A 27,816-nucleotide genomic window follows, 5' to 3' on the forward strand; every position below is an offset into this window, starting at 1 on the left:
CCGCTATATAGAACCTGGAGCAAAGTCTGCGCAAAGGTTCGGTGAGAGCCGGGGACGCGTAGCGTGCAGGGAGTCTGGGGGCGCCCGGCCCTGAGTTTTGCGCTTTGCATGCCCCGCAGTCTGACACGGGAAGGCACGTCCTCTCGCCCCAAACTCACCTGCTTTTTAAAACCACTTCCACCTCCCCATTGGGCTCAGCTACCAGAGGAATCCGCCGACTCCCCCACGGTGCAAGGTCCACCGTGAACGAGAACGGTGAAGGGGGTGGTGGCTGGGAGGCGAGGTCACCAGAGTCCCCTCCCTGGCTTGGGGTGGTGGCGAGGTGCGTACTGCTCGGCTCCTCCCCACTAAGCCGCCCGGGTGCCCGAAGAGGTGCCTCACCGCGCGCGACAGGGACCCAGGGAGGGACGGACACGCAAGAAGGGTTGCATGCAAAAACTTTCCGTCCTCGAGCCCCAACTCCGGCGGAGAGACCACCCTCCCGCCCGCCCGAAGCGAGCCCCGGCCCTCCCCGCCCCCACGCCCCGCCCCGCCCCTCCGCCCCGCGCGGAGCAGACAGCGGTGGGCGGGGCCGTAGCATCCCCGCGCCCCGCGCTGCAGCCTCCGCTTTCCGCACGCGGCGCTCGCCGGGCCGCGCGGCCCCTCCCCGGCGGGCCGGCGGGCGGGCGGGAGCCGAGCTGCAGGCGCCTCTCTGCTGCCTCTGGCGGCCGCCGACGCCGCAAGCGTGCGAGCCGAGCCGGCTCCGGGGGCCCGCCCGCCGGCCCCTCCTCCTCCACCTCTCTCTCCTCCTCCGCCTCCCTCCCTCCCTCCCTCCCCCTTTCAGAACACTCAATGTCGGAACGTTCCGAAGATGACGTCGGAGCGTTCTCGAATCCCGTGTCTCTCGGCTGCTGCTGCCGAAGGAACAGGGAAAAAGCAACAAGAAGGAAGAGCAATGGCGACACTGGATCGCAAAGTGCCCAGTCCGGAGGCGTTTCTGGGCAAACCTTGGTCCTCCTGGATCGACGCCGCCAAATTACACTGCTCCGACAGTAAGAACCCCACCGCCTCCTCCTCCTTTTATTATCCTGTAACCTTTCCATTCACCTAGAGCCACTGGGAAAAAGTGTGTGTATGAGAGAGAGAGTGGCTCCCGGTGTCCTCCATGCTTCTCCCTCTCTCTAAATAAATACACACAGAGACAGATCATCAGTGCACAGAAAGAGGCCCGGCTGCCAGGGCTGTCTGTCTGTCTGTCTGTCCCCGGCTCCCCGTGGCAGCCCACGGGGTGGGCTTTCACAGTCCCACGGTGTATCTGTTTAAAAGGCTACTCTGTTGCTGCTTGCATAGTTTTTTTGGTACCTATCTGGGCCAGGTAGATGGAAACCCCGACTTGGGAGAAAATGTTGCATTGTCAAATTTTGAAAGATTTTCATATACAGTATTTATATCGATCTGTTTGCAAATAAACACTCTCCCTCCCCCCTTGACTTTGGCTTTTTTTTCCCTTTTTTATTTTTTTTCCTGTTTTTTCCTTATTTTCTCCTTTTCTTTTTCATCTGCAGATGTAGATTTAGAAGAGGCTGGAAAAGAGGGTGGAAAAAGCAGGGAGGTTATGAGGCTTAATAAAGAAGGTAAGTGGAGCTACTGGCATTTTAGTGTTAGCATGTGTGGCAGACTCTTCACAGGATTTCGAATATAATGTGAATTGTTCAGCTGGGTACAGAGTGACTAAGGCTTGTCAAAAATTGAGCACGCCCAGGTGACTACCGCTTCATGTTAACTTCTTTCCAAGTGTAAATACAACTGGGGGGCAGAGAGGGAAGACTGTCGGAGGCAGAAGTTTTCTGCACTTCAGATGGAGTCCACGCTTGGACATTCTGATGCGTATCTGTTCTTCACCTTTTGAGCATCATTGCCAAATGGTGGGGAGTCAAAATCTCTGAAATGAGGAATGGGGCTCCCATCACAAACATCCCAGTGTACCTTGTGGGTAAATGCACAGCAGTTTAATGAACCCCACATGGTCAGTCATTTCAGCAACTACTTCTCTACTCTCTACAGAAAACAATTGTACGTGGCAAACCTTTCCAGCAAGTCACATTTAGCCCACTTTGCGTTTGGTCGTAGATTGTTATGTGGTGAGCAGGGTTGGGGCATGTGTGTGTGCAGCCTGCCACCCACTTGCGCATCTCTGTTTTCCCAGCTTGCAAACACGGTACCTGAAATGGGATACAGTAAGTAGGTGGTCATCCCAGACCAAGACATGTGAGTAAAGCCACAGCCTGCTGAAATTGGGCATTGAACACACATGATCATCATAAATAAATTATATCCCATTCGAATTTGTGAGCCTGCCATATGTAACTCTGGCCTATGGGCTTCAAATGGAACAACTCCGGAGGCCACTTACTGCTGAGCAAGTGGATGGATTTGTTTGAATTGTGGTTGACTAACTGATGTCTCATAAACATGGTTGGCTGAAATTGGGAGTGGGGGGAAGGCACAAGGGTGGGAAGTATTGAAAGAGTTAAGACCTAAGGAGGCAGTAGGAGCATTACTCTTCCAAAAGGAGTCAAGGAAAAGGCCATTAGAGGCCAAAGAATGGTCTCTCTCATAACATGGATGTCAACTGTGTAAAAGAGCTAACCCCTGCTTGGAAAGATGTAATTCATTTTGTGGACCGATACCTATGACAGCCAGCTTTCTATGCCCAATCATTTTCTGACCATCCAGTAAGAGGAAAATTTGTGCTTGGGGGCAAAGGGCATGGAGGTTAAATGCATGTATATTCAAGGACAGGTCTCTTTTATAGTGTTTCAGCTAATTAAGCACTTTAATTGGGAAAGAAACCTTATTCTAAAGATGTTTGCCTCTAAATATCTTAATGTGATCATGGCATGTGTCTTTAGGACGTGTGAGGGAATGGTGTCAAGTGGGCTTCTTACAAGTGGCGGCTTATTTGTGCTAAATGTCCATGTGCGTTGGCAATGGAAACTGTCACTGGAGATTATTTTTCTTCACAAACTCTTGAGATCTTTAAAAGCACGTGGGACTCAGTTATCAGACCACCAGCAATGAAAGGTTTCCATGAAAAACAATGACTTTGTAAAAACCCTTAAAGTTGAGTAAAAAGGTCGACATATGGCACAGGATTGGCACCACTTAGGCCTGGGTGATGGATTACACTGTAACACACAAAACTCAGGTTCTGTTCCCTCTTTCCTCTTCTATTTCAAAAGACTCTTGTTCTCAGATTCCCTGTGCCTCATGAGAAATGGATTATTTTAAGGAAAAATGAAAAGCTCTCCTTTCCTTAGAAGTCATAAGCAGTACATCCTGCTTATTATGTCCTTTGTCCTATAAAGGTACAAAGATTTAGCTCCTAGTTATATGCATTTGCATTAAGGACACACACTGTTCAATGTAACATGCGGTTGCTGAGTTCACCAAAATAGCCATGTATGGGCTGAAATCTCTTTGTTCACTGGTCTGGTGGAGCAGTCTTGGCTAAGCAGTTCTGATGGTCTTTCTGGTGTATACACACACAATTTTCCTTATAGATAAAATATGTTTATTCTAAATACATAGTCACCCATGGTGTGGAATTTAAGGGTTGAGCTTGGAATCTGTGTCCAAGCTTTTGGTTGCCAGGATCTCCAGAAAGGCTGGTTGTGTTAATCTTGATGGAGTTATCTTATGGAGGTCTCGGAGTGGGTATGAGTTTGTGGATGTGTCGCTACAGGACACAAGTGGCCTACGTGTGACTGTATATATCCCTGTGTGTGAATGAACATAGATTTACCATGACGCTGTTGGAAGTAAGCAGGTCTTGAGAAGAAATTCGGACTTGAATAGTGACAAAAGAATAAAATAGGTTTCAGAATTCCAATTGTGAAATGAAGGGATCTGATTCAGGTTTTGATATATATTTTTTTTATGGATTGAGCTCAGGGAAGGAAGGTCAGCTGTAAATAGGAAATAAGAATCTTTTTACCTTCTGGGTCTCCCTGGCCACGGCTTCAGAAGACATGGGAAGGACTTGCAGACTTTTTCAATAACCTGATGATTGTAATATGCTTCGTTCCCCATTTTTCATTATTTTAACCTTTCTCTAGTTCTGTACCTATAAACCAAAACCAAACCCACCTCTATCAAGTCAGTTCCAACTCATAGCAACCCTGTAGGGTTTCCAAGGTTGTAAATGTCTACGGAAGCAGACTGCCACATCTTACTCCCAAGGAGCCACTGGTGGTTTCGAACTGCCAATCTTTTAGTTAGCAAGTCCATCGCTTTATGTCTGCCAATGTCAGATATGAAATGTCAGCTAAATGCTTTGAAATCTCTGTAATTGTTACATCAGTGTTATTACTTCATCTGGAATTAGCTAAAATTATGGCCAACAGGAAGTTGACAGACCAGTATTCCCTTCCAGATGCTTTTGAACCTGGCCAAATCATGACCTGGATTCAGAAGGTATTGCTAATTCCCATGCTAGGATATAGGTGTATGGGGCACATCCAGGGCAGTGTGGCACCGTGAAAGGAACAGGAGAGAAGGCTTTGAGTCCAGGCTTCCTAAGTCCCAATGGGTGACCTTGAGGATGTCATTTCCCTTCTCTGAGCTGGTTCTCTTACCTGCAAAGTAAGGAGGAGGGCCTGTATGTCCTCTATGTTCCTTTAAGGCCTCTGAGCCTAAGCTTTGTTATTGTATGTACTTATATTTGGGATACAGTCATACCAGACAGGCTGTTTTTAAAGAAACTTAAAAAAAAAAAAAAAAAATTAAGCCCTTACATCAAAAATATTTTAAAACACTTCATACTGGCTTATTTTTTCAATTTATAACCTCTTGGTGGCAAAAATCACTACATCTCATACACAAGCATTTTCTGAATAAACCAGACCCCTGCAAATAGTTGATGATTGGTATGTGGCTTTTAGGACTGTGAGAAAACCAAGGGCGAGTCCAAATCTCTGTGTAATGTGTTCCTCGTATTGGTGAGTGAGTTGACCTCCGTCGGTTTGGATCAGTCAGGCATTCAGATTTCCTAAGAGGACAGTTCCCAGAAACCTGATTTGACTAATCTAAGATGTGAAATGTGTTTATGGTAGAAAATTCCAAGGGAAGACCATTTGTCTCTGCTAACCAAATTTTATCTCTCCAGCTTAGTAAATTTATCTGAAGATTCTTTTAAAGTTTGGGGAAAAGCTCTCAGTGATTTAGAATGATGATCTCCTCTTCTAATGGCGTCACGTGAACTTTTTTGGTAAGAATGCCAATTCAAAAATACAGAGCCTGGTTCACATGGCTCTCAGTGTCCTTAACTATAAAACGGATGTAATAACAGGGCTGCTCTGAGGATTAACTGAGATAATACAGAAGGGCTTAGCACACAGCAAGTGCTTAATGAATGTTATTCTTTAGTTTATTCCTAATATTATTATCACCATCATTTATTAATGAAGCTGGTTGTAGAGAGCTTTATTATTATTAACTAGAACTTTTAAGTAGTCATTGATGAAGGGAATAGATATGCTGTATCAGAGACTTCATTTTTAGAGTATTTTTAAACCATTTTATCATTTATAAAGTTACTGACTTTTAAAACTAATTTCTATGGATACCATATTTTTAGTGGAACACATTTAATAAATGGGTGTTGATACATTTTATCAAGAGTTAGAGAAAAATACTGGGCAGTTTTTTGGCCTGTGGCTAGGAGGGGTCTACAAGTTCTTTCTAGGGACTAGGAGGTCTAAAAAATTTAAAAAGGGATCAATAAATTGTTTTAAATTGTTTACTTACTGGGTGCTAAGCCCTTTAGTATTATCTCAGTTAAGCTTCACAGCAACCCAGTTATTACATCTGTCTTATAGTTAAGGACACTGAGCCACGTGAACCAGGCTCTGTATTTTTGAATCGGGATTTCTTACCAAAGAAAGTCTTCCATCGCTTGTTGCTTGGGTCTTTTAGAAGCCAGCACTTGTCTACTATGTTTTAATGTTTCCTTTGATTTAATGGAGGTAAACTTGATGAATGCTTCCAGTTTGAAAACTGGGGGGGGGCCAGTAAGATCTTAGTATGACTGTAAGAGTTTGCTGTTCTCCTGAGATGCTGGTGGAACTGGGCTGGAACAGGACATAGGAGGGAGCAGGAATATCGATAGGAACATGTTCAGCCCAAGTTTAAGAGTTTGCAGTTATTGCTGGATGGGAGCAACTTGTGGGGGAAGACATGGCAACTGACCTGCTAAAAATGAAGTGTTCTTAGAATCCAAGCCAGAGAAGCCAGCAATAAGTAGTAGAGATTTATGGGAAACTGCAGATGGTTTCCCTTTATCATTATACAGACAGCTCTGTTATCTATGTTAATAGAAGATAGGAAGGCATGAAGTACACAGATTACACAGATAAAGCTCATTTCCACCATGAATTTCAACTTCTTTCTCCATTAATTCTATCTTCTTCCCTTTTTGCTAACAAGCGGCAACATTTGCTCGCTTTGGCGCTTCATTATCATCTCCTCTTGTCCAGTGTTTGGGATGGAAGGACAGGAGAGATAGAGCGGCCTAAAGGTGGTTAAAAAAATAAAAAAAAAAAAGGTGGTAGGGAGGGAAAAATGACAAGCAGGAGAAGTAAGGGCTTAGAGAATTATTAAACTTTACACTTGTAGCCAACTGATGGAGAAGATGGTAGGGGGGGATCCATACCAAGACAACAAAGCTGAGTGAGGGAACAGGGGGTTGTCTGTAACTAGTTTTGAAAATATAAAGCTTCTAAACTGAGTACCTTTTTACATACAGGTATTCTCATGTACCTGCATTCCCATATGGAAAAAATGGGTCTGTGCAGTTCTTCCAGGACAAGAAGTTAGTTATACAGGGTGGGCACACTTAGAAACACTGCATGTAATAGTGTTTTCCAACTACAGTTAGTGTCATATTCTCATCACATATCATTCTATGAGAATTATTAATTTTTTACTTTCAGAAGATGCAGGGTCCATGGGAACTGCAAATGGTTTGATCTCAGCTACTAACCTAAAGATTGGTTGGAACCCACCCAGCAGCACCATGGAAGAAAGACCTGGCAATCTGCTTCTGTAAATATTACAGCCAAGAAAACCCTCTTGGCTGTAATACATGGGGTAATACATGTAATACTGTGTAACACACAGGGTCGCCATGAATTGGAATCAACTCCATGGCAAGGGCTCAGAAGATGTAGGCTTAGGCGCACGCACGCACACACTCTTACTTACTAACACATTTGTTTCGATGCTTTTTTTAAAAAAAATTGGTAATAATGGTTCACGTGTTATAAAATTCAAAAGGGTATACAGTGAAAAGTAACTCTTCCCCCCACCCCAGCCCCTACCCCCACCCAATCTACTTCCCCCTGCAGTGGTAACCACTGTTTACCAGTTGCCTGTGTATCCTTCCAAGACATTCTGTCTGCATTCAGGTAGATACAAATGTTTTTTCTTCTCTTTTCCCCACATAAGTGACAGCATACTGTACGTATTGTCTAGTACCTGGCCATTTTCATGGATCTTAGCTGTCCATATTAATTTCATAAGGAATTTGTGTTCTCTTTTTAGTGCCGCATAGGAGGATGATAATTTAAGGCTTTGGGTGTCTTGCTTAGTTTTTAATATACCCTCTACTGCTTTCTTAAGGAGCCCTGGTGGCACAATGGTTAAGTGCTTGGCTGCTAACCGAAAGGTCTGCGGTCGAAACCTACCAATCGTTCCGCCGGAGAAAAGACCTGGCAATCTGCTCCCTTAAAGGTTACAGCCTAGGAAACCCTGTGGGGCAGTTCTACTCTGTCATATAGGGTTGCTGTGAGCCAGAATTAACTCTATGGCACACAACAACAACTGCTTTCTTGACTTCATTCATACCTTTCGATACAGATCGTATGAACTCTCACAATGTGTCAACACTGGGCTAGGTCTTGGGGATGTAGAAGTGAGAAAGCAGAGCTAGCCTCTGCCCTCTTGGCACTGCCATTCCAGCAGGGAAGGCAAACAGTTAAAAAACCCTGGCCACTATGATGAGTGGTCAGAGAGGGAAGATTGGGGTGCTGCTGGAGGGCATGGCAGGAGTATATAATTTAGATTAGGGGCCCGGGGAACGTCTCCCTGAGGAAAGTTTATTTAAGCTAAAACCTGAAGAATGAACCTAGACATTATCTAGGATAAAACTGGATGGAATAGAGTTAAGGGAAACAACGTATGTGAAGTTACAGAAGTATGAGAGAATATTCTAGAAACTAAAAAATCTTGTGGCTGGAGTGAAGACAGCAAACCAAAGGGAAATATACAACAAGGTTTGTCAAACTTGGCACTGTTGACATTTTTGAGCTGGATACTTTTGTTGTGTGGGACTGCCCTGTGCGTTATAGGAAGTTTAACAGCATCCCTACCCCCTACCCACTGGATTTCACTGGTACCCCTGCAGTTGTGACAATCAAAAATGTCACTAGACATTGAGGTATATCCCTTTGGGGGCAAAAATTGCCCCAGTACGGAATCACTAGTATGAGATGAGGCTGGAGAGGTAAGATCGCAAGAAAAATAGACCAAGATGTATTCGCAGAAATATTCTGCAAATATCTGCTCATTTTAAGTCTACATTCCAGGTGAATTTGCCTTATCAAGTAATCAACAGACCTATATGGAGCTGTGACCATCGCTGGGACGGGGTTACATTTGGGAGGCTATACAGAGAGAGAAGACTCTGTCCCTCGAGGAGTTCTCCAGAGGTTTTACAGTGACTCCTTCAAATCCTTGATTCCATTCTACAATAAATGGTGATAATAGTGAGATTCTGGTTATAATTCTGAGTGGCCCAACCCTCCCTCTCTGTGGGTAGAGGGGACCCCAAGGCACCCATTCTGATAATGAAGGCATTTATTGTATGGTGGCTCTGATGTCAAAAGTGCCACAGTGAAGCATTAAGGATTTCAGTTTATATTTAAAGTCAGGCTGGAAATACAACCTGCGTTCTCTGTGGTTTGATTACCCGTGGGGTTTGTATAAACAGTGATGCACATGATGGAAAGCAAAGGGGCTGGTTGCAGGATTTCCATGCCAGGGCTTGGAAAATAAGAAGGGCAGGAGAGGATCTGATTCTGGAGGGCTTCTCACCTGCATGCCAAGTGGTCTCTAGCGTTATTTAGGACGTGAGGCCACGTTAGCACCTTCAGCCAACTGTTTGCTGGGTCTGGCCGTCTCACTTCAGAATTGATTTGGAAAGGTTAGGCAGATTCATTTCTGCAGAATGTTCTGTGTAGGTTGTGTTTATATCCTTTGGGTTAACATCATTCATGATGCTTGCTTTCATTCATGGTATCCTTTGGAAGTCGACATAAAATGGTAGTAGCAGGCACAGCGAGAACCTGTTCTAGTCAAATCCCTTTTGCCCAAGGATCTCTGATCTCTGAGGTGGCCCACTATTCACCACCTGGGAACCAATCATTCACTGGCTAATAATCAAACCTAGCCATAATGGAGAGGTAGAGAGTTGGCCAACGGGGTGGACTTTTTCTGAATATTGTGGAAACTGAGTGTCAAGGACTAACTTCCGCCTCTCTTTCTCCCCTGCTAAAACTCTTGGTACTGTGTTCTGCTGATGATGGCTAGCAGTTAATGCTATTTGGCTTGCTCTCCCTTACTCTCTCCTGTGGCAGAGCTCAGCTTGACTCCTTCTGCCAAATGGACCTGGATTCGAATCCTGTAACACTTGAACTAATGAAAGCCCAGGAAATCCCTTCCTGCAGGTGGGCTGACTCCAGAGCAAAGGATCCTTGGGACTCAGGGGCTAGACCTGGCTTACTCCGCTGCCTATAAGTAAAGCTGGAATTCAGCTGAGGGAAAGGCTGTGTTTTTATGTAGGTGTGTTATTCTTGTACCTGAGGTTTTATAACACAATTCCACTTGCCAGTTTCAAGGGATGAGTGCTTAAAGAAAAAAGGGAACTAAAGAAATACTTTCTAGGGTAGGACAAAGTGGCACCAGGTCACCATAGTGGGGAAGATAAAAGTAACTCAGTGACCAGGTCCTCGAGCATAGAAACAGTTACCAGTGTATCTGCTTCTGTGAGGCCAGGTGTCATTTTCTGGATATTCACAGTACACCGACACCCTTGGCCGGGGGGAGCTGGAAACTGTGTGACCCTGCACTCATACACCAGCAGGTCATGGAGTCCTGGGGTGGGGGTGGGGACACAGGATACCCAGTCCAATGACCCTAGCTAGCCCCAGGGGAGTCCAGTGTTCGAGGGACATGGAAGACGATTGAGACACATTGCTGGTTTGGTCATATCAGACCAAGATGATTCCAGCACTTTTTTCTGTTTGGAGTAATGAAAAGTTGTGGAGATAGATAGCAGTAATGGTCATACAACATTGTGAATATAATAAATGTCCCTGTATTGTACACTTAAAAATAGTTGAAGTGGCAAATTTTGTATATGTTTTACCACAATAAGTTTATTTTTTAGAATTGCACTGGCAGTGCAGACTTGGGAGTTTCGGTGAGCATTATTTGAATCTCAGCTCAGCCACTTACTAGCTATGTAGCGAGGTAACTTTCCTGAGCCTCAATTTCCTTATTTTCAAAACAGGAATAATAATACTTACCACTCAGGGTTGTTGTGAAAATAAATGAGGTATGATAAGTCGGCTCCTAAGATACTCTCTGACATGCAGTAGGTGCGCAGTCATGGTAGCTTTGGTTACAATGATTGGTATTTTTACCAGGAACTTGGGTCCCCTCCTTTGCCATAGGAGAGCTGCCACTTCCAGGGGACAAGTGGTGCATGCCTGGTGCTCACAGAGCATCTTTTGTTAACATTTGTACCCCTGCTTCTTTGAGGATGCCAGGAATAAAGGCAAGAGGAGTTGGGCCAGTGTCCCCATCCCATCAGTTTTCAAGAATGGATCTGTTCCAGTCTTTTTCAGAGTGTAGTCAGTCTAGGACCCTGCGTTGAAGCCCCTGGCACTTCACTGAGTCAGAATGTCTGGGAACAGGCACAGGAACCTGTACTTTACACCGGCTCCCCAGGTGGCTCTGATGTCTACTTAGCTTCGAGAACCGTGGCTAATTGGTTGAGAGAAGCAGCTCTCAGCCCTGCCCACGTTCAGAATCCCTGATGGAGCCTTTTTAAAGCAAAGATGCCAGGACCACTCACTCTCAAAGATTCTGATTCCATAGGTCGACTAGGTGCCAGGCCCAGTGCTAAAGGTACATTTCTTACTTAATCCTTGTGAGCACCCTATGAGGCAAGTCCTATTATCAACCCCATTTTCGAGATTAATATGGTGAGGCTTGTGATACAGCTGGTAAGTAGTGGACTTGGGATTTGGACACAGAGGCAGGCTGATTCCAGAGGCTGTACTCGTAATGTCATAATGTGTCATAATGTCACCCTAAGAGTAGGGCTGGGACTCAGGATGCACATTTAAGGAGGCACTCGCTCAGGATCCTGTAAGCACAGTGTGAGTGGCTCCTTAAATGCCACTTAAATGCCCTGGGCGCCTTGCTTGCCTCACTCTAGTGCCTGGGTGGTACAAATTTCACCTGCTTCCAAAAAGGTTACAGCCTTGAAAACCCCATGGAACAGTTCTGCTCTGCACATATGGGGTTGCCAGGAGTCGGAATCTACTCAGAATCCACTTAACTGCAACTAACAAGAACAACGGTCCCAGCCCTGCCTGGGAGCCCATGTTCTTTAGCATGGTTAAGATGGACTAGCTTTTTCTTCCCTTGATTACAAGGCCCTGAATCGTTCCCTCAGTGAGCCACTTCCTCGTCCTAAGACCCGAGCTTTATTATGCCTCAGTGGTCGGAGTCCAGGCCTCAGGGAATCTCAGGAGCTGACTCCAACTATTCCTTTTTGGGAGAAGGTGTTAGCAAAGATGGTTGCCAAGCAACTTCAGGGGCATCTATCCACAGTGATGATTTCTGTCTCCTTTTCCCTTTTAAACGTCTCCTAGGCCGCTTTTCAGTTTCCCTGTGGCGCCGCCAGGATTGTTAGAGTTTTCGTGAAGGGTATGCTCCTTTGGATGAGGAGCAGAGATAGCTTTTCAATACCCGCCACAGCTGAGGTGTCCTTTTGATGGTGATACATTTGCTAAGTGGGTGTGAACATCCTTTGCCTTCTCCAGCCACAGCGATGGCCTGCTTGTCACTGGCTGTGAGGGGCAGTGACAGAGAGGCTGAGAAAGACACATAATGCATCATTTCCCACACGAAGACTGGTGATGTGGCCGTGTTCAGTTTCTGTGACTTCAGGGTTCACCTACTCTTAATTAACCAGGGCACCTAAGCATTTGATATGGGATGGCCTTGCTGGTTCCAGAGGAGTTGGTGTTACCTCTCTCAGCAATTTCAGAGAGAAGGGAATCCTTGACACATATTCCTTCTATGGCATTACCCCGCTCCTAGTCAGTTACCTCATTTGTGTGGGGTTTCAGGTGGCCTATGACGGGGCCTTAGGAGCCCTGGTGGCTCAGTGGTGAAATGCGCGGCTGCTAACCGAAACGTTGGCAGTTGAAATCCACAGGAGAAAAGACCTGGCAGTTTGCTTGCATAAAGATTACAGCCTAGAAAACGCTATGGGGCAGTTCTATTCTGTCATATAGGGCTGCTGTGAGTCAAAAATCGACTCGATAACACCTAACAACAACAACATGATGAGGCCCAGACCCCTGGGCCTGCTGGCCAGTGATTGATTCTTCTGGTAAGTGCCAAGAGTTTGTGGACTCAAACACCTTTCACACATGATGGAATCTGCCCTAGATCATAGAAAAGTAGAACTGGCCACATTTGGGTAAGGTTGACTCTGCTTGGCCTACCCATGAAAGATTGCCCTGGTAGCCAAGGCCCCAGACTCCAGCTTTCTATTCTCTTAGGCTCCTCCCTACTCCTTGACCATTACTTCTTTCCTCACCATCTTCTGTAGAGGCAGGCAAGACCAAATGAAGATGTGGAGTTCAGATTAGCCCTGCTACTTTCAGCAGCTCAGACAAAAGACTTACCTGGTGGCAGAAGACATTTAAAAATAAGGATACAACTTGTTTTATGCAAGCCCAGTACATAAAAATCCAGGTTCAAGCAAACTAGGGGCTATTTGCTTTCCGATTGAAGTTGTTGGGGAATTTTTTAAATAGACTAAACCAGTTGCCATGGAGTCAATTCTGACTCGTGGTGACCCCATGTGTGTCAGAGTAAAACTGCTTCATAGGGTTTTCAGTGGCTGAGTTTTTTTTCTTTATTGTGCTTTAAGTGAACATTTACAAATCAAGTCAGTCTCTTATACAGAAACTTGTGCATACCTTGCCATGTACTCCTAGCTGTTCTCCCCCTAATGAGACAGCACACTCACTCCTCTTCTCCACCCTATATCCCCCGTGTCTATTCAACCAGCTCCTTTCCCCCTCTGCCTTCTCATCTTGCCTCTAGACAGGAGCTGCCCACATAGTCTAATGTGTCTACTTGGACCAGGAAGCTCACTCCTCACTGGTATCATTTTTTGTCTTATAGTTCAGTACAGTCTCTGTCTGAAGAGTTGACTTTGGGAGTGGTTCCAGTCTTGTGCTAACAGAGGGTCTGGGGACTATGACCTCTGGGGTCCCTTTAGTCTCAGTCAGACCATTAATTCTGATCTTTTTATGAGAATTTGAGGTCTGCATCCTCCTGTTCTCCTGCTCCATCAGGGATTCTCTGTTGTGTTCCCTGTCAGGGCAGTCATTGGTGGTAGCTGGGCACCATCTAGTTCTTCTGGTCTCAGGCTGATGGAATCTCTGGTTCATGTGGCCCTTTCTGTCTCTTGGGCTCATGTTTACCTTGTGTCTTTGGTGTTCTTCATTCTCCTCTGCTCCAGGTGGGTTGAGACCAATTGATGCATCTTAGATGGCCGTGTGCTAGCGTTTAAGACCCCAGATGTCAGTGGCTGATGTTTCAGAAGCAGATGGCCAGGACTTTCTTCCGAAGTGCGTCTGGCTGGACTCACATCGCCAGCCTTTCAGTTAGCATCTGAGCGTGTTAACCCTTTGCACCAACCAGGAACTCCAAATGGTAGACTACCCCACAATTTTCAGAAAACCATATTTTCTTCACAAACCTTTTAGCAACACCCACTTTGACACCTCTTTCGGCGGCTCCTCGTGTCTGCGCACCTCTCACAGCCACTCTCTCGAGAGCCCAGGCTTTTTGCCCTCTGGTTTGCTGTGTCTACAGACTCTCTTGCTCACACCTTGGCAGTTCCCCTCTGTGTGGTGACTCTGGCGTGTCAGCCCTGACTTCTCCTCTGTGCAGAGCCTCCTCTCATCCCTCTGGTGTACTGTATGGGACAGCCCCTGGAGGTCTGTAGTACACGCCAGACTCCCTGGAGCCAAGTGCAGAGCCTTGTTTGCATTTTCCCTCATCCACAGTCTTTGACTAGGCGTTCTCTCCCTTCGCTTCCCCTCCCTACCTTTTGCACTTCCTCCCTCCTTTCCTCCTTCTCTCACCTTAGAAGCAATTCTCCGCACTCCTTCATTTCTTTCCATTCCCACAGCACCCACCCCAGGCCAGGCCTACCTCATAGCCTACTTGGGTTTTTATAATAGTTGCTTAATTGGTCTCCCTGTCTCAATCTTCCCTGCACACCACTTCAAAATTAATCTCCTGGAAATTCAAATTTTATCAGGTTGTTCCTCAAGTGAAAACGTTCATCATTTCCCATCGACCACAGTTAATGCAGCATCCCAGGTCTTCTATGCGTCAGTCCCTTCAGATCTCGACAGGTAACCTCCTCACAGCCCTTTGGACAAGCCATGGTTTTGTTTTGTTTTTTCCTCTCTCCCCATCTTTGCCTCTGCGGCGTCCTCTGTCTCTAGTGCCTTTCTCTCTCTGTCCACTCACCGGAACCCACCCAGTCTTCAGGGTCTAGCCCACAGTCTCTCCCACATAGCCTTCCCAACCTCTCTGGGTGCACAGCCTGGTCCTTCTCTGGACCCAGTATCGCTGGCCATACCCACCATGCACTATGACCCTAAATCATACTTCCTTGCACTGCACAGACCATTCCATTGTCTACTTCATGTCCTGTCTTCACAGCGGCATTCTAACGTGCCTTTCAACCAACAGAGCGTTAAAGTTTGCTTAAACATGCAATGTATTTTTCAGGTATGTGTCATTATACGAGTTATACCTATATCTTCATTTTTAAATCCACCTGAGAATGATCTGTCTTCCTTTGATTCACCACCTGATGTTTTGAAATTATTGAGATTCCAATTCAGGGCTCCTAAACGTTCTGTTCAGGCAGTTACTTGGAGCCACAGAGCCAAAGGCCAGCTCAGTTGAGGGTATTGCACTCCCAGCGTCCTCGATGGGTTCCTCCATCAGCAGGGAAAAGTCAGTGGAAAAGTCTGGTTTTCAGACCCAGAGTCACAGATGCTTTTAAAAAACCTACAATTTCTCATTAAAGGTTAGGTCACAACCCCAACCCTGCACCCTTGTTTCATTTTTGTCCCCCCCGGCTTATTATTATAAAAAATGTTCACACATATAGAAAAGCCGAAATAATAATACCATAGTCACCCATGTATGCACCGATGAGACTGAAAAATTAGTTCCCATTTTGCCATATTTGCTTTATCTATAAAGATGTGTATGTATGTATTTCTGTACCATTTGAAAATAAGTTTTAGATGCTATGACACTTCATCTCTAAATATTTATCATTTTGCCACATCTTGATTACGTGACATTGAGCTACTCACTTAAGTTCTCAGAGCCTCATCTTATATAAATATGTATGTGTGCTTTTGCTGAACCATTTGAAAGTAAGTCACAGATAGCATGACCCTTCACCTTGAATGCTTCAGCATGCCTCTCCTAAAAATACAGACATTCTCCTACGTAACCATAATGCCGGTATTGCACTTAGAAAACTAACTATAATTCCCTAAAAGCATCTAATATCCAGTTCATATTCAAATTCCTTGTATTTTTCCCTAGAAGAGGAGCCCTAGTGGCATGCTGGTTAAGTGCTCAGCTGCTAACCAAAAGGTCAGTGGTTTGAACACATCAGCTGCTTCTCTGGAAAAGGATGTGGCAGGCTGCTTCCATGAAGATTACAGCCTTGGAAAACCTATGAGGCAGTTCTACCTTGTTCCATAGGGATGCTACGCATCAGAAACAACTAGCTGGCAATGGCTTTGATTCCCCTAAAAAAGTTTATAGCTGCTTTTTTTTCAAACCAGGATCCTATCAAGGTTCAGGCATTGCATTTGTTTTTGTTGCTTTAGTCACTGTTAATCTAGAACAGCGCTCCCCTACCTTTTTTGGTTTTTTTTTGGTGTAGCGTGGCCGTTTAGACTGCGTCACTTTCTGATTTATCTGGTTGTTTGCTCCTGGTGCCGTTGTTTTCCTCCTGTCTGGAAGTTAGATCTGAAGTCTCAGATTCAGGCTCGGCATTTTGGCAAGAATATGGCTCAGGTGATTCTGAGTACTTTGTGAAGCATCTTACCAGGAGGCTCATGATGTCAGGGCATCCCAGTGTTAGGAAACATTCATTTGGTAAGGTAGTGACCACCTCTCACCATTGCAGAGATGTGTTTTCCTTTTGCAGTCAGCATGCCATTCTGTGGGCGATGCTTTGGCACTGAGTGAACCTCCTGTTAACCAACAGGAGATTTCACTGAATCATCTTGGCATCCATTGATGATTCTCGCCTGGATCAGTTATTTCTTTGGGGGTTGTATAGTGGTCGGAGTCCTGGTGGCATAAAGGTTAAGAGCTATGGCTGCTAACCAAAAGGTCAGCAAGTTGAATCCACCAGCCGCTCCTTGGAAACCCTATGGGGCAGTTCTACTCTGTCCTGTAGGGTCACTATGAGTCCAAATCTACTCAGTGGCAATGGGTTTTTCTTTTTTTATAACGGTCATTTTCAAATTCTGTCATTCTGACCTTCTACATTTATTAGCTGACATTCTTCTGTAAGGAATACCTTTTTCTTATCAGTGGGGATGAACTGTGTCTTCTAACAAGGCAGAGTAAAGTTTTTCCTTTTAATTGCCAATTTTCAGAGTAAGGAGAATGCCCATGATTCCTAAGCTAGGGAAGAACAGTGTCAAGGACTCAGTACACTAGCATTTTAAGAAGATAAGTGTGTAGTGGGAAAATCTTTAATCAATGGGATATTTTTGGATGGATGGGTGGGTGGACGGGTGGACGGGTGGACAGACGGACGGACGGATGGATGGATAGTAGAACTTTGCAGTGCAAACCTCAAGAAATAAACTGTTAATCAAATCTTGCTTGGTAGAACATGAGTTTAAAATCTTGAGGTACATTACCTTACACACTCACGTGACCGTGTACTTTAATTTAAAACCTGTTGCCGTTGAGTTGATTCCGACTCACAGTGACTGTATAGGACAGAGCAGAACTGCCCCTTAGAGTTTCCAAGGGGCGCCTGGTAGGTTGAAACTGCCAGCCTTTTGGTTAGCTGCTGTAGCATTTAACCACTGTGCCACCAGGGTTTCCATTTTGGGGAATGAAGAAGATAATCACACTTGAAGTAATCCTTCCCACACCTTCCAACTGGAGCCCAGTATTTAGCCTGGGTCTGGTAAACTGCTGAAGTAAAGTTGCAAACCGTGATGAGTGATACTCCACAGACTGTGAAGCCAAGGCCATGCATCCCTCACTCGCTGACTCAACATAAAGTGACTAAAGGCCCAGGTTGTGGGAGGTCCAGTGTTGAGTTCTTTTCGGGATGTAAAGGTGGAAGAGTCATGGCTCTTGCCCTGTAGGAAATTACCGTGTGAAGTTTGGGCACTCTGATGCAGCTTAGAGAGAGAAATGTGGATCGAATGCCCTGAGATCCAGGGAAGGAAGAAGTTTCAGTCTGCAGTCAGTGAGACTGTGACCTGAAGGCAGGGCTGTTTGGTTTGTGGTTCTATCTGGAGCACCTAGCACAGTGAAGGGTGTAGTGGGAGCCAAGCTAATGTTTGAGGAACATAGGAATGAATGCTTCGTGCAGAGGCAGCATCTGTACTGAGTGTGAAAGGAGGGCTAGGATTTGGACATTTAGGGCATTCCACAGAGAGGGCACAGCTTAAGCAAAGTCCCAATGAGGGCTATAAGTTCCCCAAGAAGTTGCATTTGGAAGAAGTTCTGATGAGTCCCGGATCTGCCGTTAATACTGAGGAGAAACAGTCCATGATTTGTCCTAGTTGTGGACCCACTTGATACCCAAACCAGTGTAAGCTTTTATGAAGTAGAGTTTTCAAACCAGGAAACAGTCTCTTTTTTTGTTTGGTAATATTTGCGTGTTTTGCTTTCTCTGTTTAAGGGTGCTGGGGAGACAGTTATTATGTCTTTCACTTCTTCGGTGTTACTGCTCAATTAATGTCTGAATTCTTTTCTATGACAATCAATGTTGTGCTAGTAAATGTTTAACAATGTGCTCTTTAAAAAAAATTATATATGTATGCTTTGTAAATTTTACTGATAAAAAGGCTGTTTAGCATATAAATTATAAATAATAATAAAATATTTAATAGTCTTTATTATAAATTTCATACATTCATTTGATTCTCACAGGATGCTTTTGTTTTTCTGCCTAATTCTTGTATCCCTTAGCCAACCTAAGGTTGAAATTGATAAATAAGTGTAGGTTCAGTATAAATGTTGGTTGATATTTTCATTTTTAAGTCAGCAAGATGAAAGTGAAACAACAAAGACATGTGTTGGAACTTCACTCAATTGTCAGTGACGTGAGTGACTTCCTTGCTGAACTGGATAATAGTTTTCAAGTACTGAAAGAATATGGTCTCATTTTTTTATGCCATTCACGATAGAACTACAGACACAATAAACTTTCTAATTTAATCTACATTATTAAAATTTTCTCCACCACTTTCTTAAATCTAGGTAATGAACTAAGTCATAAATCAAGCCCAGATTTATAACATTTGATAATTTCTGTAGTGTAAATTCTCCCACCACCATGGCTAATTTCAAGCTATAATGTGATTTTACTGAACATCTGGGAACTAGCAACATGGGGAGAGATGTGCAGTGAGCACACTACTATATGGTATTTCCACCATACAGATAAAATAGACATAAATAACCTCAAAGGGGTCAGCAAACTACGTGGGTCAGCAAACTACAGCCTATAGGCCGAATCTGGCCCATCACCTGTTTTTGTAAATAAAGTTTTATTAGAACACTGCCATGCTTATATATTTACATATTGTCTATGGTTGTTTTTGCACTACAATGGCTGAGTTGAGTAGTTGAGGAAAAGACAGAATGTCTTACAAAGCCTCAAACATTTACTACCTGACTTTTTATAGAAAAAGTTGTCAACCCCTGCTCAAAGCATAGCTAATAATAAACTAATAAAATAGGAAGTGATGAGTTTTTGAGTATTTGTTATCTTTGTTTTTATGTAATTAATTGTAAGCTTATATAGCTTAATTTTTAATAATTTAACAAGTGGCTCACCAAATTACTAAAAATTTAATAAAAAGCTATTGCTAGCTTATTCGAACCAGCTCCAGCTCACCACTACAATGCTTTGAAGGCCTGAGCTTTTTAGTGCCAAAAAATGAAGCTGTCAATATTCAGAAGAGGCCAGCAATACCAGACTGGAGGGGGAACCACAATAAGAAGGGTTTGAACTACTCCAAATTGTGATCTAATTGTCCATAGGAATCAGAAGAGAGCATTTTTGAGGTTAGTTTTCATATGATTTTTTTTTTTTTTTCCTCTTAGGGCCTGGGATTTGTTTTGGTTTTTCAAATGAGTTTTTTTCAGAGCTAATTTAAAAACTCGATACAGCGTGCTTTTCTTACCAAATTTTGCAAGCATCTATCTTGAGCCCATTTAGCCCCTGACAGCCGCCCGGCAGCTTTCAGAACGCCCACAGATGTTCTGTGTCCCGAGAAAGGCGGACTTCCTGTTGCTGGCCGTGAACGAGAGGAGAGGTGGTCCTACCAGTTGCATTTTGCAGGGGTTTTCCTTTCCGCCATTTCCTGCCGGTTGCCTTTGAATGGATTACAGATGGCCAGAAAAAGACTTCTTGGCACAGTGAGAGGACCAGTCTCCAGCTCTTTGTGGGAAAGGATTTATAACAGGATGGCAGTTTATGCCTATCAAGAATGGGCCTGGCTGCTACAGCCTTGTAAAAAACCAGCTGCCTCTGGAATGGGATCTGTGGGTACAGGGAACGGACAGGAAAAAGGGGATGTTTACATGTATGTGGCACCTTTTATCCAATGGGATCTCAAATTGCCACATGTCCAAAGATGTTAGGCCCCTACAGAGTTGTTGGTGCCTGGGGAATTATGTACTGAGGTAAGGTTCTTGATGTGTCAAGCTCTTATGAGAAGTATAATAAATCCTCATATCTTCTTGAGGTGAATTAAAGGCAAGTGTGCTGCTATTTCCGTTTTGTCTAGGAAGACCCCTCAGCACTTCTGAGGTAACCCTGCTCAGGTGTACGGCTCCATCAACACTGCCATGAACACATGTGCGAATGGCCCTGTTCAGGTATGCTGTTCAGGGGGCTGCTGGGGGACTCAGATCAAGATGGCACTCTTGTAGCTGTGCCTCTGCAGGGCTGCATTTGTTCAGAGGGTGCGCCGTTTTCTAATTTACACAAAGGTGCTTTATGGACCTACAGAGCCCCACCAGCGATGAAAATCTGAGACCTGGATTTACACATAGCCTCTGGTGTTTTTGCTTCTTGGGAAGGAGGAGGCAAATGCCTGGACAGAGGCCTGTGGGGAGAGTTGTTATTGTTAGGTGCCATTCAGTTCTGACTCAAGAATGCTGAACTAGGTCAGGATTTCTGGGATTGGATCTTCCTCTGCCAGAGAACAGGACAACTGTGGGCAGTTACAAAGGCAAGGTCTTGGGATCTTCATCTGTGAGATGAGAGGTAAGACCATAAGGTCTCTGTCAGCAGTAGGGTAGCCAAGAGGGCCCGTTGGAAGGATGGTGCAGAGAGCCAGAGAAATGCATGGAGGAGAGGAGAGAAGCAGGGCAGGCTTCTGGGGATGGGGGCACGGATAGGAGACTGAGGGTTTGAAGACTCAAGGCCTAGAGCAAGAAAGTGGTCGAGCTTCACAGAGAACCAGAAGGGGGAGAGAACAAAAGGCTGTGCAAACAGTTGCCTCACTTGTCACCTCCGAGAGAGTTGGAAACCACAGATCTCTACCACCCCGTAAGAGGGCTGTGTCCAGTGACTTGGTGTCTTGAGTACAGCGTGTGACCCACAGACATGCAGTGTCTCCAGATGGGGTCCCAGGCCCGGCGTTTTGGTGCCTGTAGAGACTTTAGGGGGCAGCCAACGTTGCCCTTCTGCACTTAAAACATACCTGGCATGGCTCAAGTCAGTCAGTGGAGGCCTGATTGAGCTGCATCCTCTCTGCCAGAGCCCTCTTGCTCTCACCTGCATATCCACCACGGGAAGGCCATTTGCTGTGGAGTCGACTCCAACTCGTGATGAGCCCATGTGTACCAGACAGAACTGTGCTCCACAGAGTTTTCAGTGGCTGATTTTTTGGAAGTAGATCACCAGGCCTTTCTTTTGAGGCTCCTCTGGGTAGTCTCGAACCTCCAACCTTTTGGTTAGTAGCTGAGTGCTTAATTGTTTGTACCATCCAGGGACTCCCATATGGGGACAGGATGCAGCTAAACAAGATTTGGGCCTCTGGGCAGTTGTAGTGTTGTCAGCAAGTGCGGCGTGGTGACCGGCCTTCTCCCACCTTCTCCGGCAGAGGAAACCTCCTCGGCAGGAATATGGCATCACACCTGGAGGCCCTGCTGAGACTACTCAGCTCTCTGCAGGGGCCAGTGGTGGCAACTGGTCTCCTCTGATGGACTGGAAAGACAGCTAACAATAGGGTGGTAGCGAGGTACTACACCAGCTTCTGTGGAGCAGTTTTCTTTGCTGGGTTCTGCATTGTGCGAAATTAGGTGGAGGGCTTGTAGATCAGGGAGTGGAGGTGCTGGGAGATCATGTGATTCATGGGGGTGATAAGTGGTGTTAGAGCTGGACCTGGGGCCTCTTGCAAGCCTCCAGAATCGGAAGATTGAGGAGCAGTGCAGGGAGATGTTACACAGAGGGGCGGAAAGCAGTGGCCTAGCCCTGAAGAAGCACTCAGGGCTGGGAGGAGGAGAAGACTTGAACCTGGAAGAGTAGAAATTCAGTGAACTGAGAAGCCCTATGCTCTAGGCCAGGCACGCTGAGCTGGCACTTATAGAGGGTTTGTGCCTTCATGAGTAAATGCACTTTTATAAATGTTTTTAAATCTTTTTTCTTTCTTAATATAAAAGTGATGCATGATCACTTAGAAAATATACATCAACAAAAAGAAGAAAACCTAGCCTATAATCCTATCACCTAAATTTAACCTATGACAACCCTTTTTTTTTCTTAGTAGTTTATAAAAGTGAGACGATTTTGTAGTGTTTTGATGATCATGGTGAGTATCTTTCCAAGTTATTAAATCTTCGACTGTGTATTCCATAATTTATTTAGCCATTTTCCTATCATTGAATATATTGGTTGCTTTCAGTTTTTCACTATTAAAAATAACATTGCAATCAATAAATGGATGAATAAATACCCTGCAGCTAAATCTTTGCATACATTCATGATTATTTCCACAGTGTAAATTCTTAGGAGTGGCATGCAAAGTCCAAGGGTGTGTTGTTTTTGAGGCATTTGATACTCATTGCTAAATTGCCCTCCAGAAATATTGTACCAGTTAGCACTCCTATCAGGAGTGTATGAGAGTAGCTGTTGCCTGAATTCTGGCCGACACCTCACCAAAGGTTTAATAACTTCAAATATTATCTTATTATTTTATTATACATTCAGATGACTACTAATAAGATTGAACTTTTTTCATGTATATATGTTAGCCATTTGTGTTTGTTCTTTTGTGATTTGCTTTCCTATGGTTTTTGCCTAGATTTCTACTGGCCTGTTAACTTTTTTTTGATTGATTTTTAAAAACTATATATATATTAAGGCTATTTACCCTGTGGTAGATACAGACCACATGTTTTTCAGGAAATCTTACAGCTTGAAAATTCCCTGACTCTGATCTAACCCTGGAGAATCAAAGTAGCTAGGAAAAATAGAAATTCCCAGATAATTCCCAAACCACATGGTAGGTGTTACTGAATGCTGGCAGGGGCTATCGGTAGTAATAATTATGATGACAAGACTGTCAGTACTAATAACAAAAGCTACCATTTACTGAACACTGTTATGTATCAGGCACTTCATATATATTATCCTTTTAATCCGACTATGACCATGCAAAGAGATGAGCAACCTGGGATAGAAAAAAATTAAGTAGCTCACTTGAGATCACACAGTAAGTGGCAGAGCCAGGTTTGAACCCAGTTCTGTCCACCTCCACTACCCATGTGCTTTCTACTGTGCTGAGTTGACTCTCCTTCTCAGGGTAAGCCTTTCTCACCATAGTTTTACAAATCAAGTCTCCCTCTGCTATTTCCACAACCCAATCTGAGGATTTGCTCTAGAAAAGTCACCCTGAGCCCGATTTTATCTGCCCTTGTGGTTGTTGTTGGGTGCTATCAAGTTGATTTTCAACTTATAGTGACCCCGTGTGACAGAACTTCCCCATACAGTTTTCTTGGCTGTAATCTTTGTGGGAACAGATCGCCAGGTCTTTCTCCTGCAAAGCCTCTGGGTGGGCTCAAACTGCAACCTTTTGGTTATGCTTTCCATAGTTTCTCAACTCAACCTTTTCTCTAGGCATTCCGGCTCATGTGATCTCTCTTTGGTCCAGGGCAAGGAAGTCATTTACCTAGTGGAAGCCTTAGGAGGAAGAAAGGCCAAAAGGAATTTGTCTGGCCATTTTGCTACCGATAAAGAAGCCTGAAAGATACCAAGATGTGATTTTTCACTCAGATTTCAGAATTGAAGGCAGAACACACATCCCAATCCGATCTCTGATCTGTTGTCCAACTCCCACTTATCTCACCCATTAAGACATAACAGCAGGTTAGAGAGTATGTGTTAACTAGTCTCCAAAGATGAGCCTGCAGTGAACATGCCTCCCAGTGTGGTCCTCTGTCTTGTTGACCCTGTGACTCCTGTGTGTGTGCTCCAATAATAGCTTTATTAAGATATAATTCACATGCTGTAAAAGTCACGTATTTAAAGTGTATAATTCAGTGTTTTTAGCATATTCACAAAGTTGTGCAGCTATCACCAGAATATTTTTCATTATCCCAAAATAAAAACTCAGAATAACATTCCAGAATATTTTCATTACCCAAAAAGAAACCCTGTACCCATTAGCAGGCACTCCCCGTTCCCTTCCCGCAGCTCCTGGCAGCCGCTAATCTACTTCTTGCCTCTATGGATTTACCTATTCTGGATATTTCATATAAATGGAATAACACAAGATGTAGCTTTTGGTGTCTGGCTTTTTTCATTTAGTGTAATGATTTCAAAGTTCATCCATGTTGTGGCAGTGAATTAGTACATCGTTTCCTTTTCATGGTTGAATAATATTTCATTGTATAGATATACCAGATTTTGTTTATTCATTCCTCAGTTGATCCCCGAGTAAATAAAGCAAAGGAAAAGAATCACATGATCATCTCAATTGATGTAGAAAAGGTGCTTGATAAAATCCAATTCCCTTTCCTGATAAAAGCTCTCAGTAAAATTTTTAAAATAATAATAGTAGGGAAGTTCCTCAATGTAATTAAGGGTATGTATGGAACACCAACAGCCAACACTGTTCTCGGTGGAGAGAAAGACTTCTTCCTGAGAACAACGATGAAACAAGAATGCCCATCTTCACTACTTTTATTCTGTATTGTACTGGAAGTCCTAGTCAGAGCAATAAGGCAAGAAGGAGAAATAAAGGATGTCCAAATAAGAAAAAGTAAAACTATATCTATTCACAGGTGACATGATCTTATACAGTGAAAATCCCAGAGATTCCACAAAAAAGCTACTGGATATAACAGAAGAATCCAGCAAAGTGGCAGGGTGTGAGATCAACATACAAAAATCAGTTGGGATCTTTTACACTAGCAAGGAGAACTTCGAAAAGGAAATCAAAACAATGCCTTTTACAGTCATCGGTTGATGGACATTTAGGTTTTTTCCCACTTTTTGGCTATTATGAATAATGGTTCTATGAACATTCACGTGCAAGTTTTTATGTGGGCATACATTTTCCATTCTCTTGGGTAGATATACCTAGCAGTAAAATTGCTGGGTCCTTGGTAACTTTGTTTAACTCTCTGAGGAACTTCACATCATTCTAAAGAGGATGCACCATTTTACATTCCCACCAGCAATGTTTGAGGGTTCCAACTTCTCCACATCTTGCCAACAGTTGCTATTGATTTCTTTTTTATTATGTCCATCCTAGTGGATGTGAAGAGGTATCTCATTGTGGTTTTGATTTGCATTTCCCTGATGACTAATAATGTTGAGCAACTCTTCGTGCACTTATTGGCCATTTGTATATCTTTGGAGAAATGTCTATTCAAATCCTTTGCCCATTTTAAAAAATTGGATTGTCTTCATTGTTAGGTTGCAGGAATTCTTTATGTATTCTCAACACTAGACCCTTATCAGATATATGATATGCAGATATTTTCTGCCATTCCATGAGTTGTCTTTTCACTTTCTTGATGATATCCTTTGAAGCACAAAAGTTTTGAATTTTGGTGATGTCTAATTTTTTTTTCTTTTGTCATTTTTGCTTTAGGTGTTATATGTAAGAAACATTGTCTAATTCAAAGTCTCAAAGATTTACTCCCATGTTTTCTTATAAGAGTTTTATAGCTTTAGCTCTTACGTTTAGATCTCTGATCTATTTTGAGCTAATTTTTTATATGGTGTGAGGTAGGAGTCCAAATTCATTCTTTTTCATGTGGCTACCCAGTTGTCCCAGCACCACTTGCTGAAAAAACTGTTTTTTCTCTCTTAAATGTCTTGGCACCTTTATTGAAAATCAGTTGACCATAAATGTAAGGGTTTATTTCTGGAATTTCAGTTCTAATTCACTGATCTGTAAGTCTGTCCTTTTGCCAGTACCACACTGTCTTGATTAATATGGCTTTGTAGTAAGCTTCGAAACTGAGAAGTGTGAGTCCTCCAACCTTGTTCTTTTTGGAGATTTTTTGGCCATTATAGTTCTTTGAATTTCCATATGAGTTTTAGGATCAGCTAATCAATTTCTGCCAAAAAAAAAAGGCAGGTGGGATTTTGACAGGAATTGCATTGAATCTGTGGATGTGTTTAAGGAGTATTGACATCTTAACAATATTACATCTTCTGATCCATGAATATGGGGTGGCTTTCCATTTATTTAATTCTTTTTTAATTTCTTGAAAAGTTTTATAGCTTTCAGTATACAAGTCTTGTACTTCTTTGGCTAAATTAATTCTTAATATATTATCCTTATGGTATGAGAAAAGGAATGGTTTTCTTAATTTTCTTTTCAGATTGTTCATTGCTAGTTTATAGAGATACAACTGAATTTTGTATATTAATCTTGTATCCTGCAACCTTATTAAACTTGTTTATTAGTTCTAATGGTTTATGTGTGTTCATTAGGGTTTTCCATATATAGGATTATGTCATCTGCAAATGTAGCTCAACTTTTACTTTCCAATATGGTTGCCTTTTAATTTTTTTCTTGCCTAATGGCCCTGACTGGAAACCCTGGTGGTGTAGTGGTTAAGTGCCATGGCTGCTAACCAAAAGGTCAGCAGTTTGAATCCACCAGGCACTTCTTGGAAACTCTGTGGGGCAGTTCTATCCTGTCCTATAGGGTCGCAATGAGTCGGAATCGACTCGACGGCAGTGGGTGGGTAATTGCCCTGACTAGAACCTCAAGTACAATGTTGGATAACAGTGCTGAGAGCTGACATCCTTGTCTTGTTCCTGATCTTAAGGGGAAAGCTTTTAGTCTTTCACCATTAAGCGTGATGTTAGCTGTGGGTATTTTGTAGGTATCTTTTATTAGGTTAAGGAAGTTCTCTTCTATTTCTAGTTTGTTGATTATTTTTATTATGAGTTATGAAAGGGTGTTGGATTTTGTCAGATGTTTTTTCTACGTCTGTTGAGATGATCATGTTGATTTTGTCCTTTGTATGGTTTGTTACATTGATTGATTTTCATATGTTGAACCATTGTGGCATTCCTGGGATAAATCCAACTTGGTCATGAAGCATAATTCTTTTTGTGTGTTGCTGGATTTCATTTGCTAGTATTTTGTTGAGGTTTTTTGCATCTGTATCCATAAGGGGGAAGCCCTACTGGCGTAGTGGTTAAGAGTTACGGCTGCTAACCCAAAGGTCAGCAGGTCGAAATCTACCAGGCACTCCTTGGAAATCCTATGGAGCAGCTCTCCTCTGTCCTGTAGGGTTGCTATGAGTCGGAATCAACTCGACGGCAATGGGTAATGGGTATCTGTAAGGGATTTGGTCTGCAGTTTCCTTTTTTTTTTCTTTTTGATGTCTTCGGTTTTGATAACAGGGTAATACTGGCTTCATAGAATGAGTCTTGTGACTCAGTTTTGATCAATAGAATATGATGGAAGTGACATCATGTGAGACCTGAAGCTAGGTAATAAGGAACCTTGCAACTTCTGTCTGAGTTTCTTGGAACAGTCACTTTTGGGATGCTCCTTCTTGGAACCCAGCTACCATGTTATAAGAAGCGGAAGCCACTTGGAGTATAGGCCCTCCAGTTGACATCTCTAGATGAACTCCCAGCTGATATCCAATATTAACTGCCAGCCATGTGAG

The 27,816-nt window shown here is 43.6% G+C and overlaps 1 protein-coding gene across 7 annotated transcripts in view; it reads left to right on the forward strand.

Annotated features, from left to right (window-relative positions):
• The first annotated feature begins 839 nt into the window (after positions 1 to 839).
• ATXN7L1 (ataxin 7 like 1) overlaps positions 840 to 27,816 on the forward strand; it is a 286,145-nt gene continuing 259,168 nt past the window's right edge. For all 7 annotated transcript variants that reach the window (XM_049894455.1, XM_049894456.1, XM_049894459.1 and 4 more), the window contains exons 1-2: positions 840 to 1,031; positions 1,545 to 1,613. In XM_049894455.1, the coding sequence (XP_049750412.1) occupies positions 851 to 1,031; positions 1,545 to 1,613 (250 nt within the window). In that variant the 5' untranslated portion in view covers positions 840 to 850. The remainder of the gene's footprint in view (positions 1,032 to 1,544; positions 1,614 to 27,816) is intronic.

The sequence above is a fragment of the Elephas maximus genome, chromosome 8 (genome assembly GCF_024166365.1).
Source record: "Elephas maximus indicus isolate mEleMax1 chromosome 8, mEleMax1 primary haplotype, whole genome shotgun sequence".
Lineage (NCBI taxonomy): Eukaryota > Metazoa > Chordata > Mammalia > Proboscidea > Elephantidae > Elephas > Elephas maximus.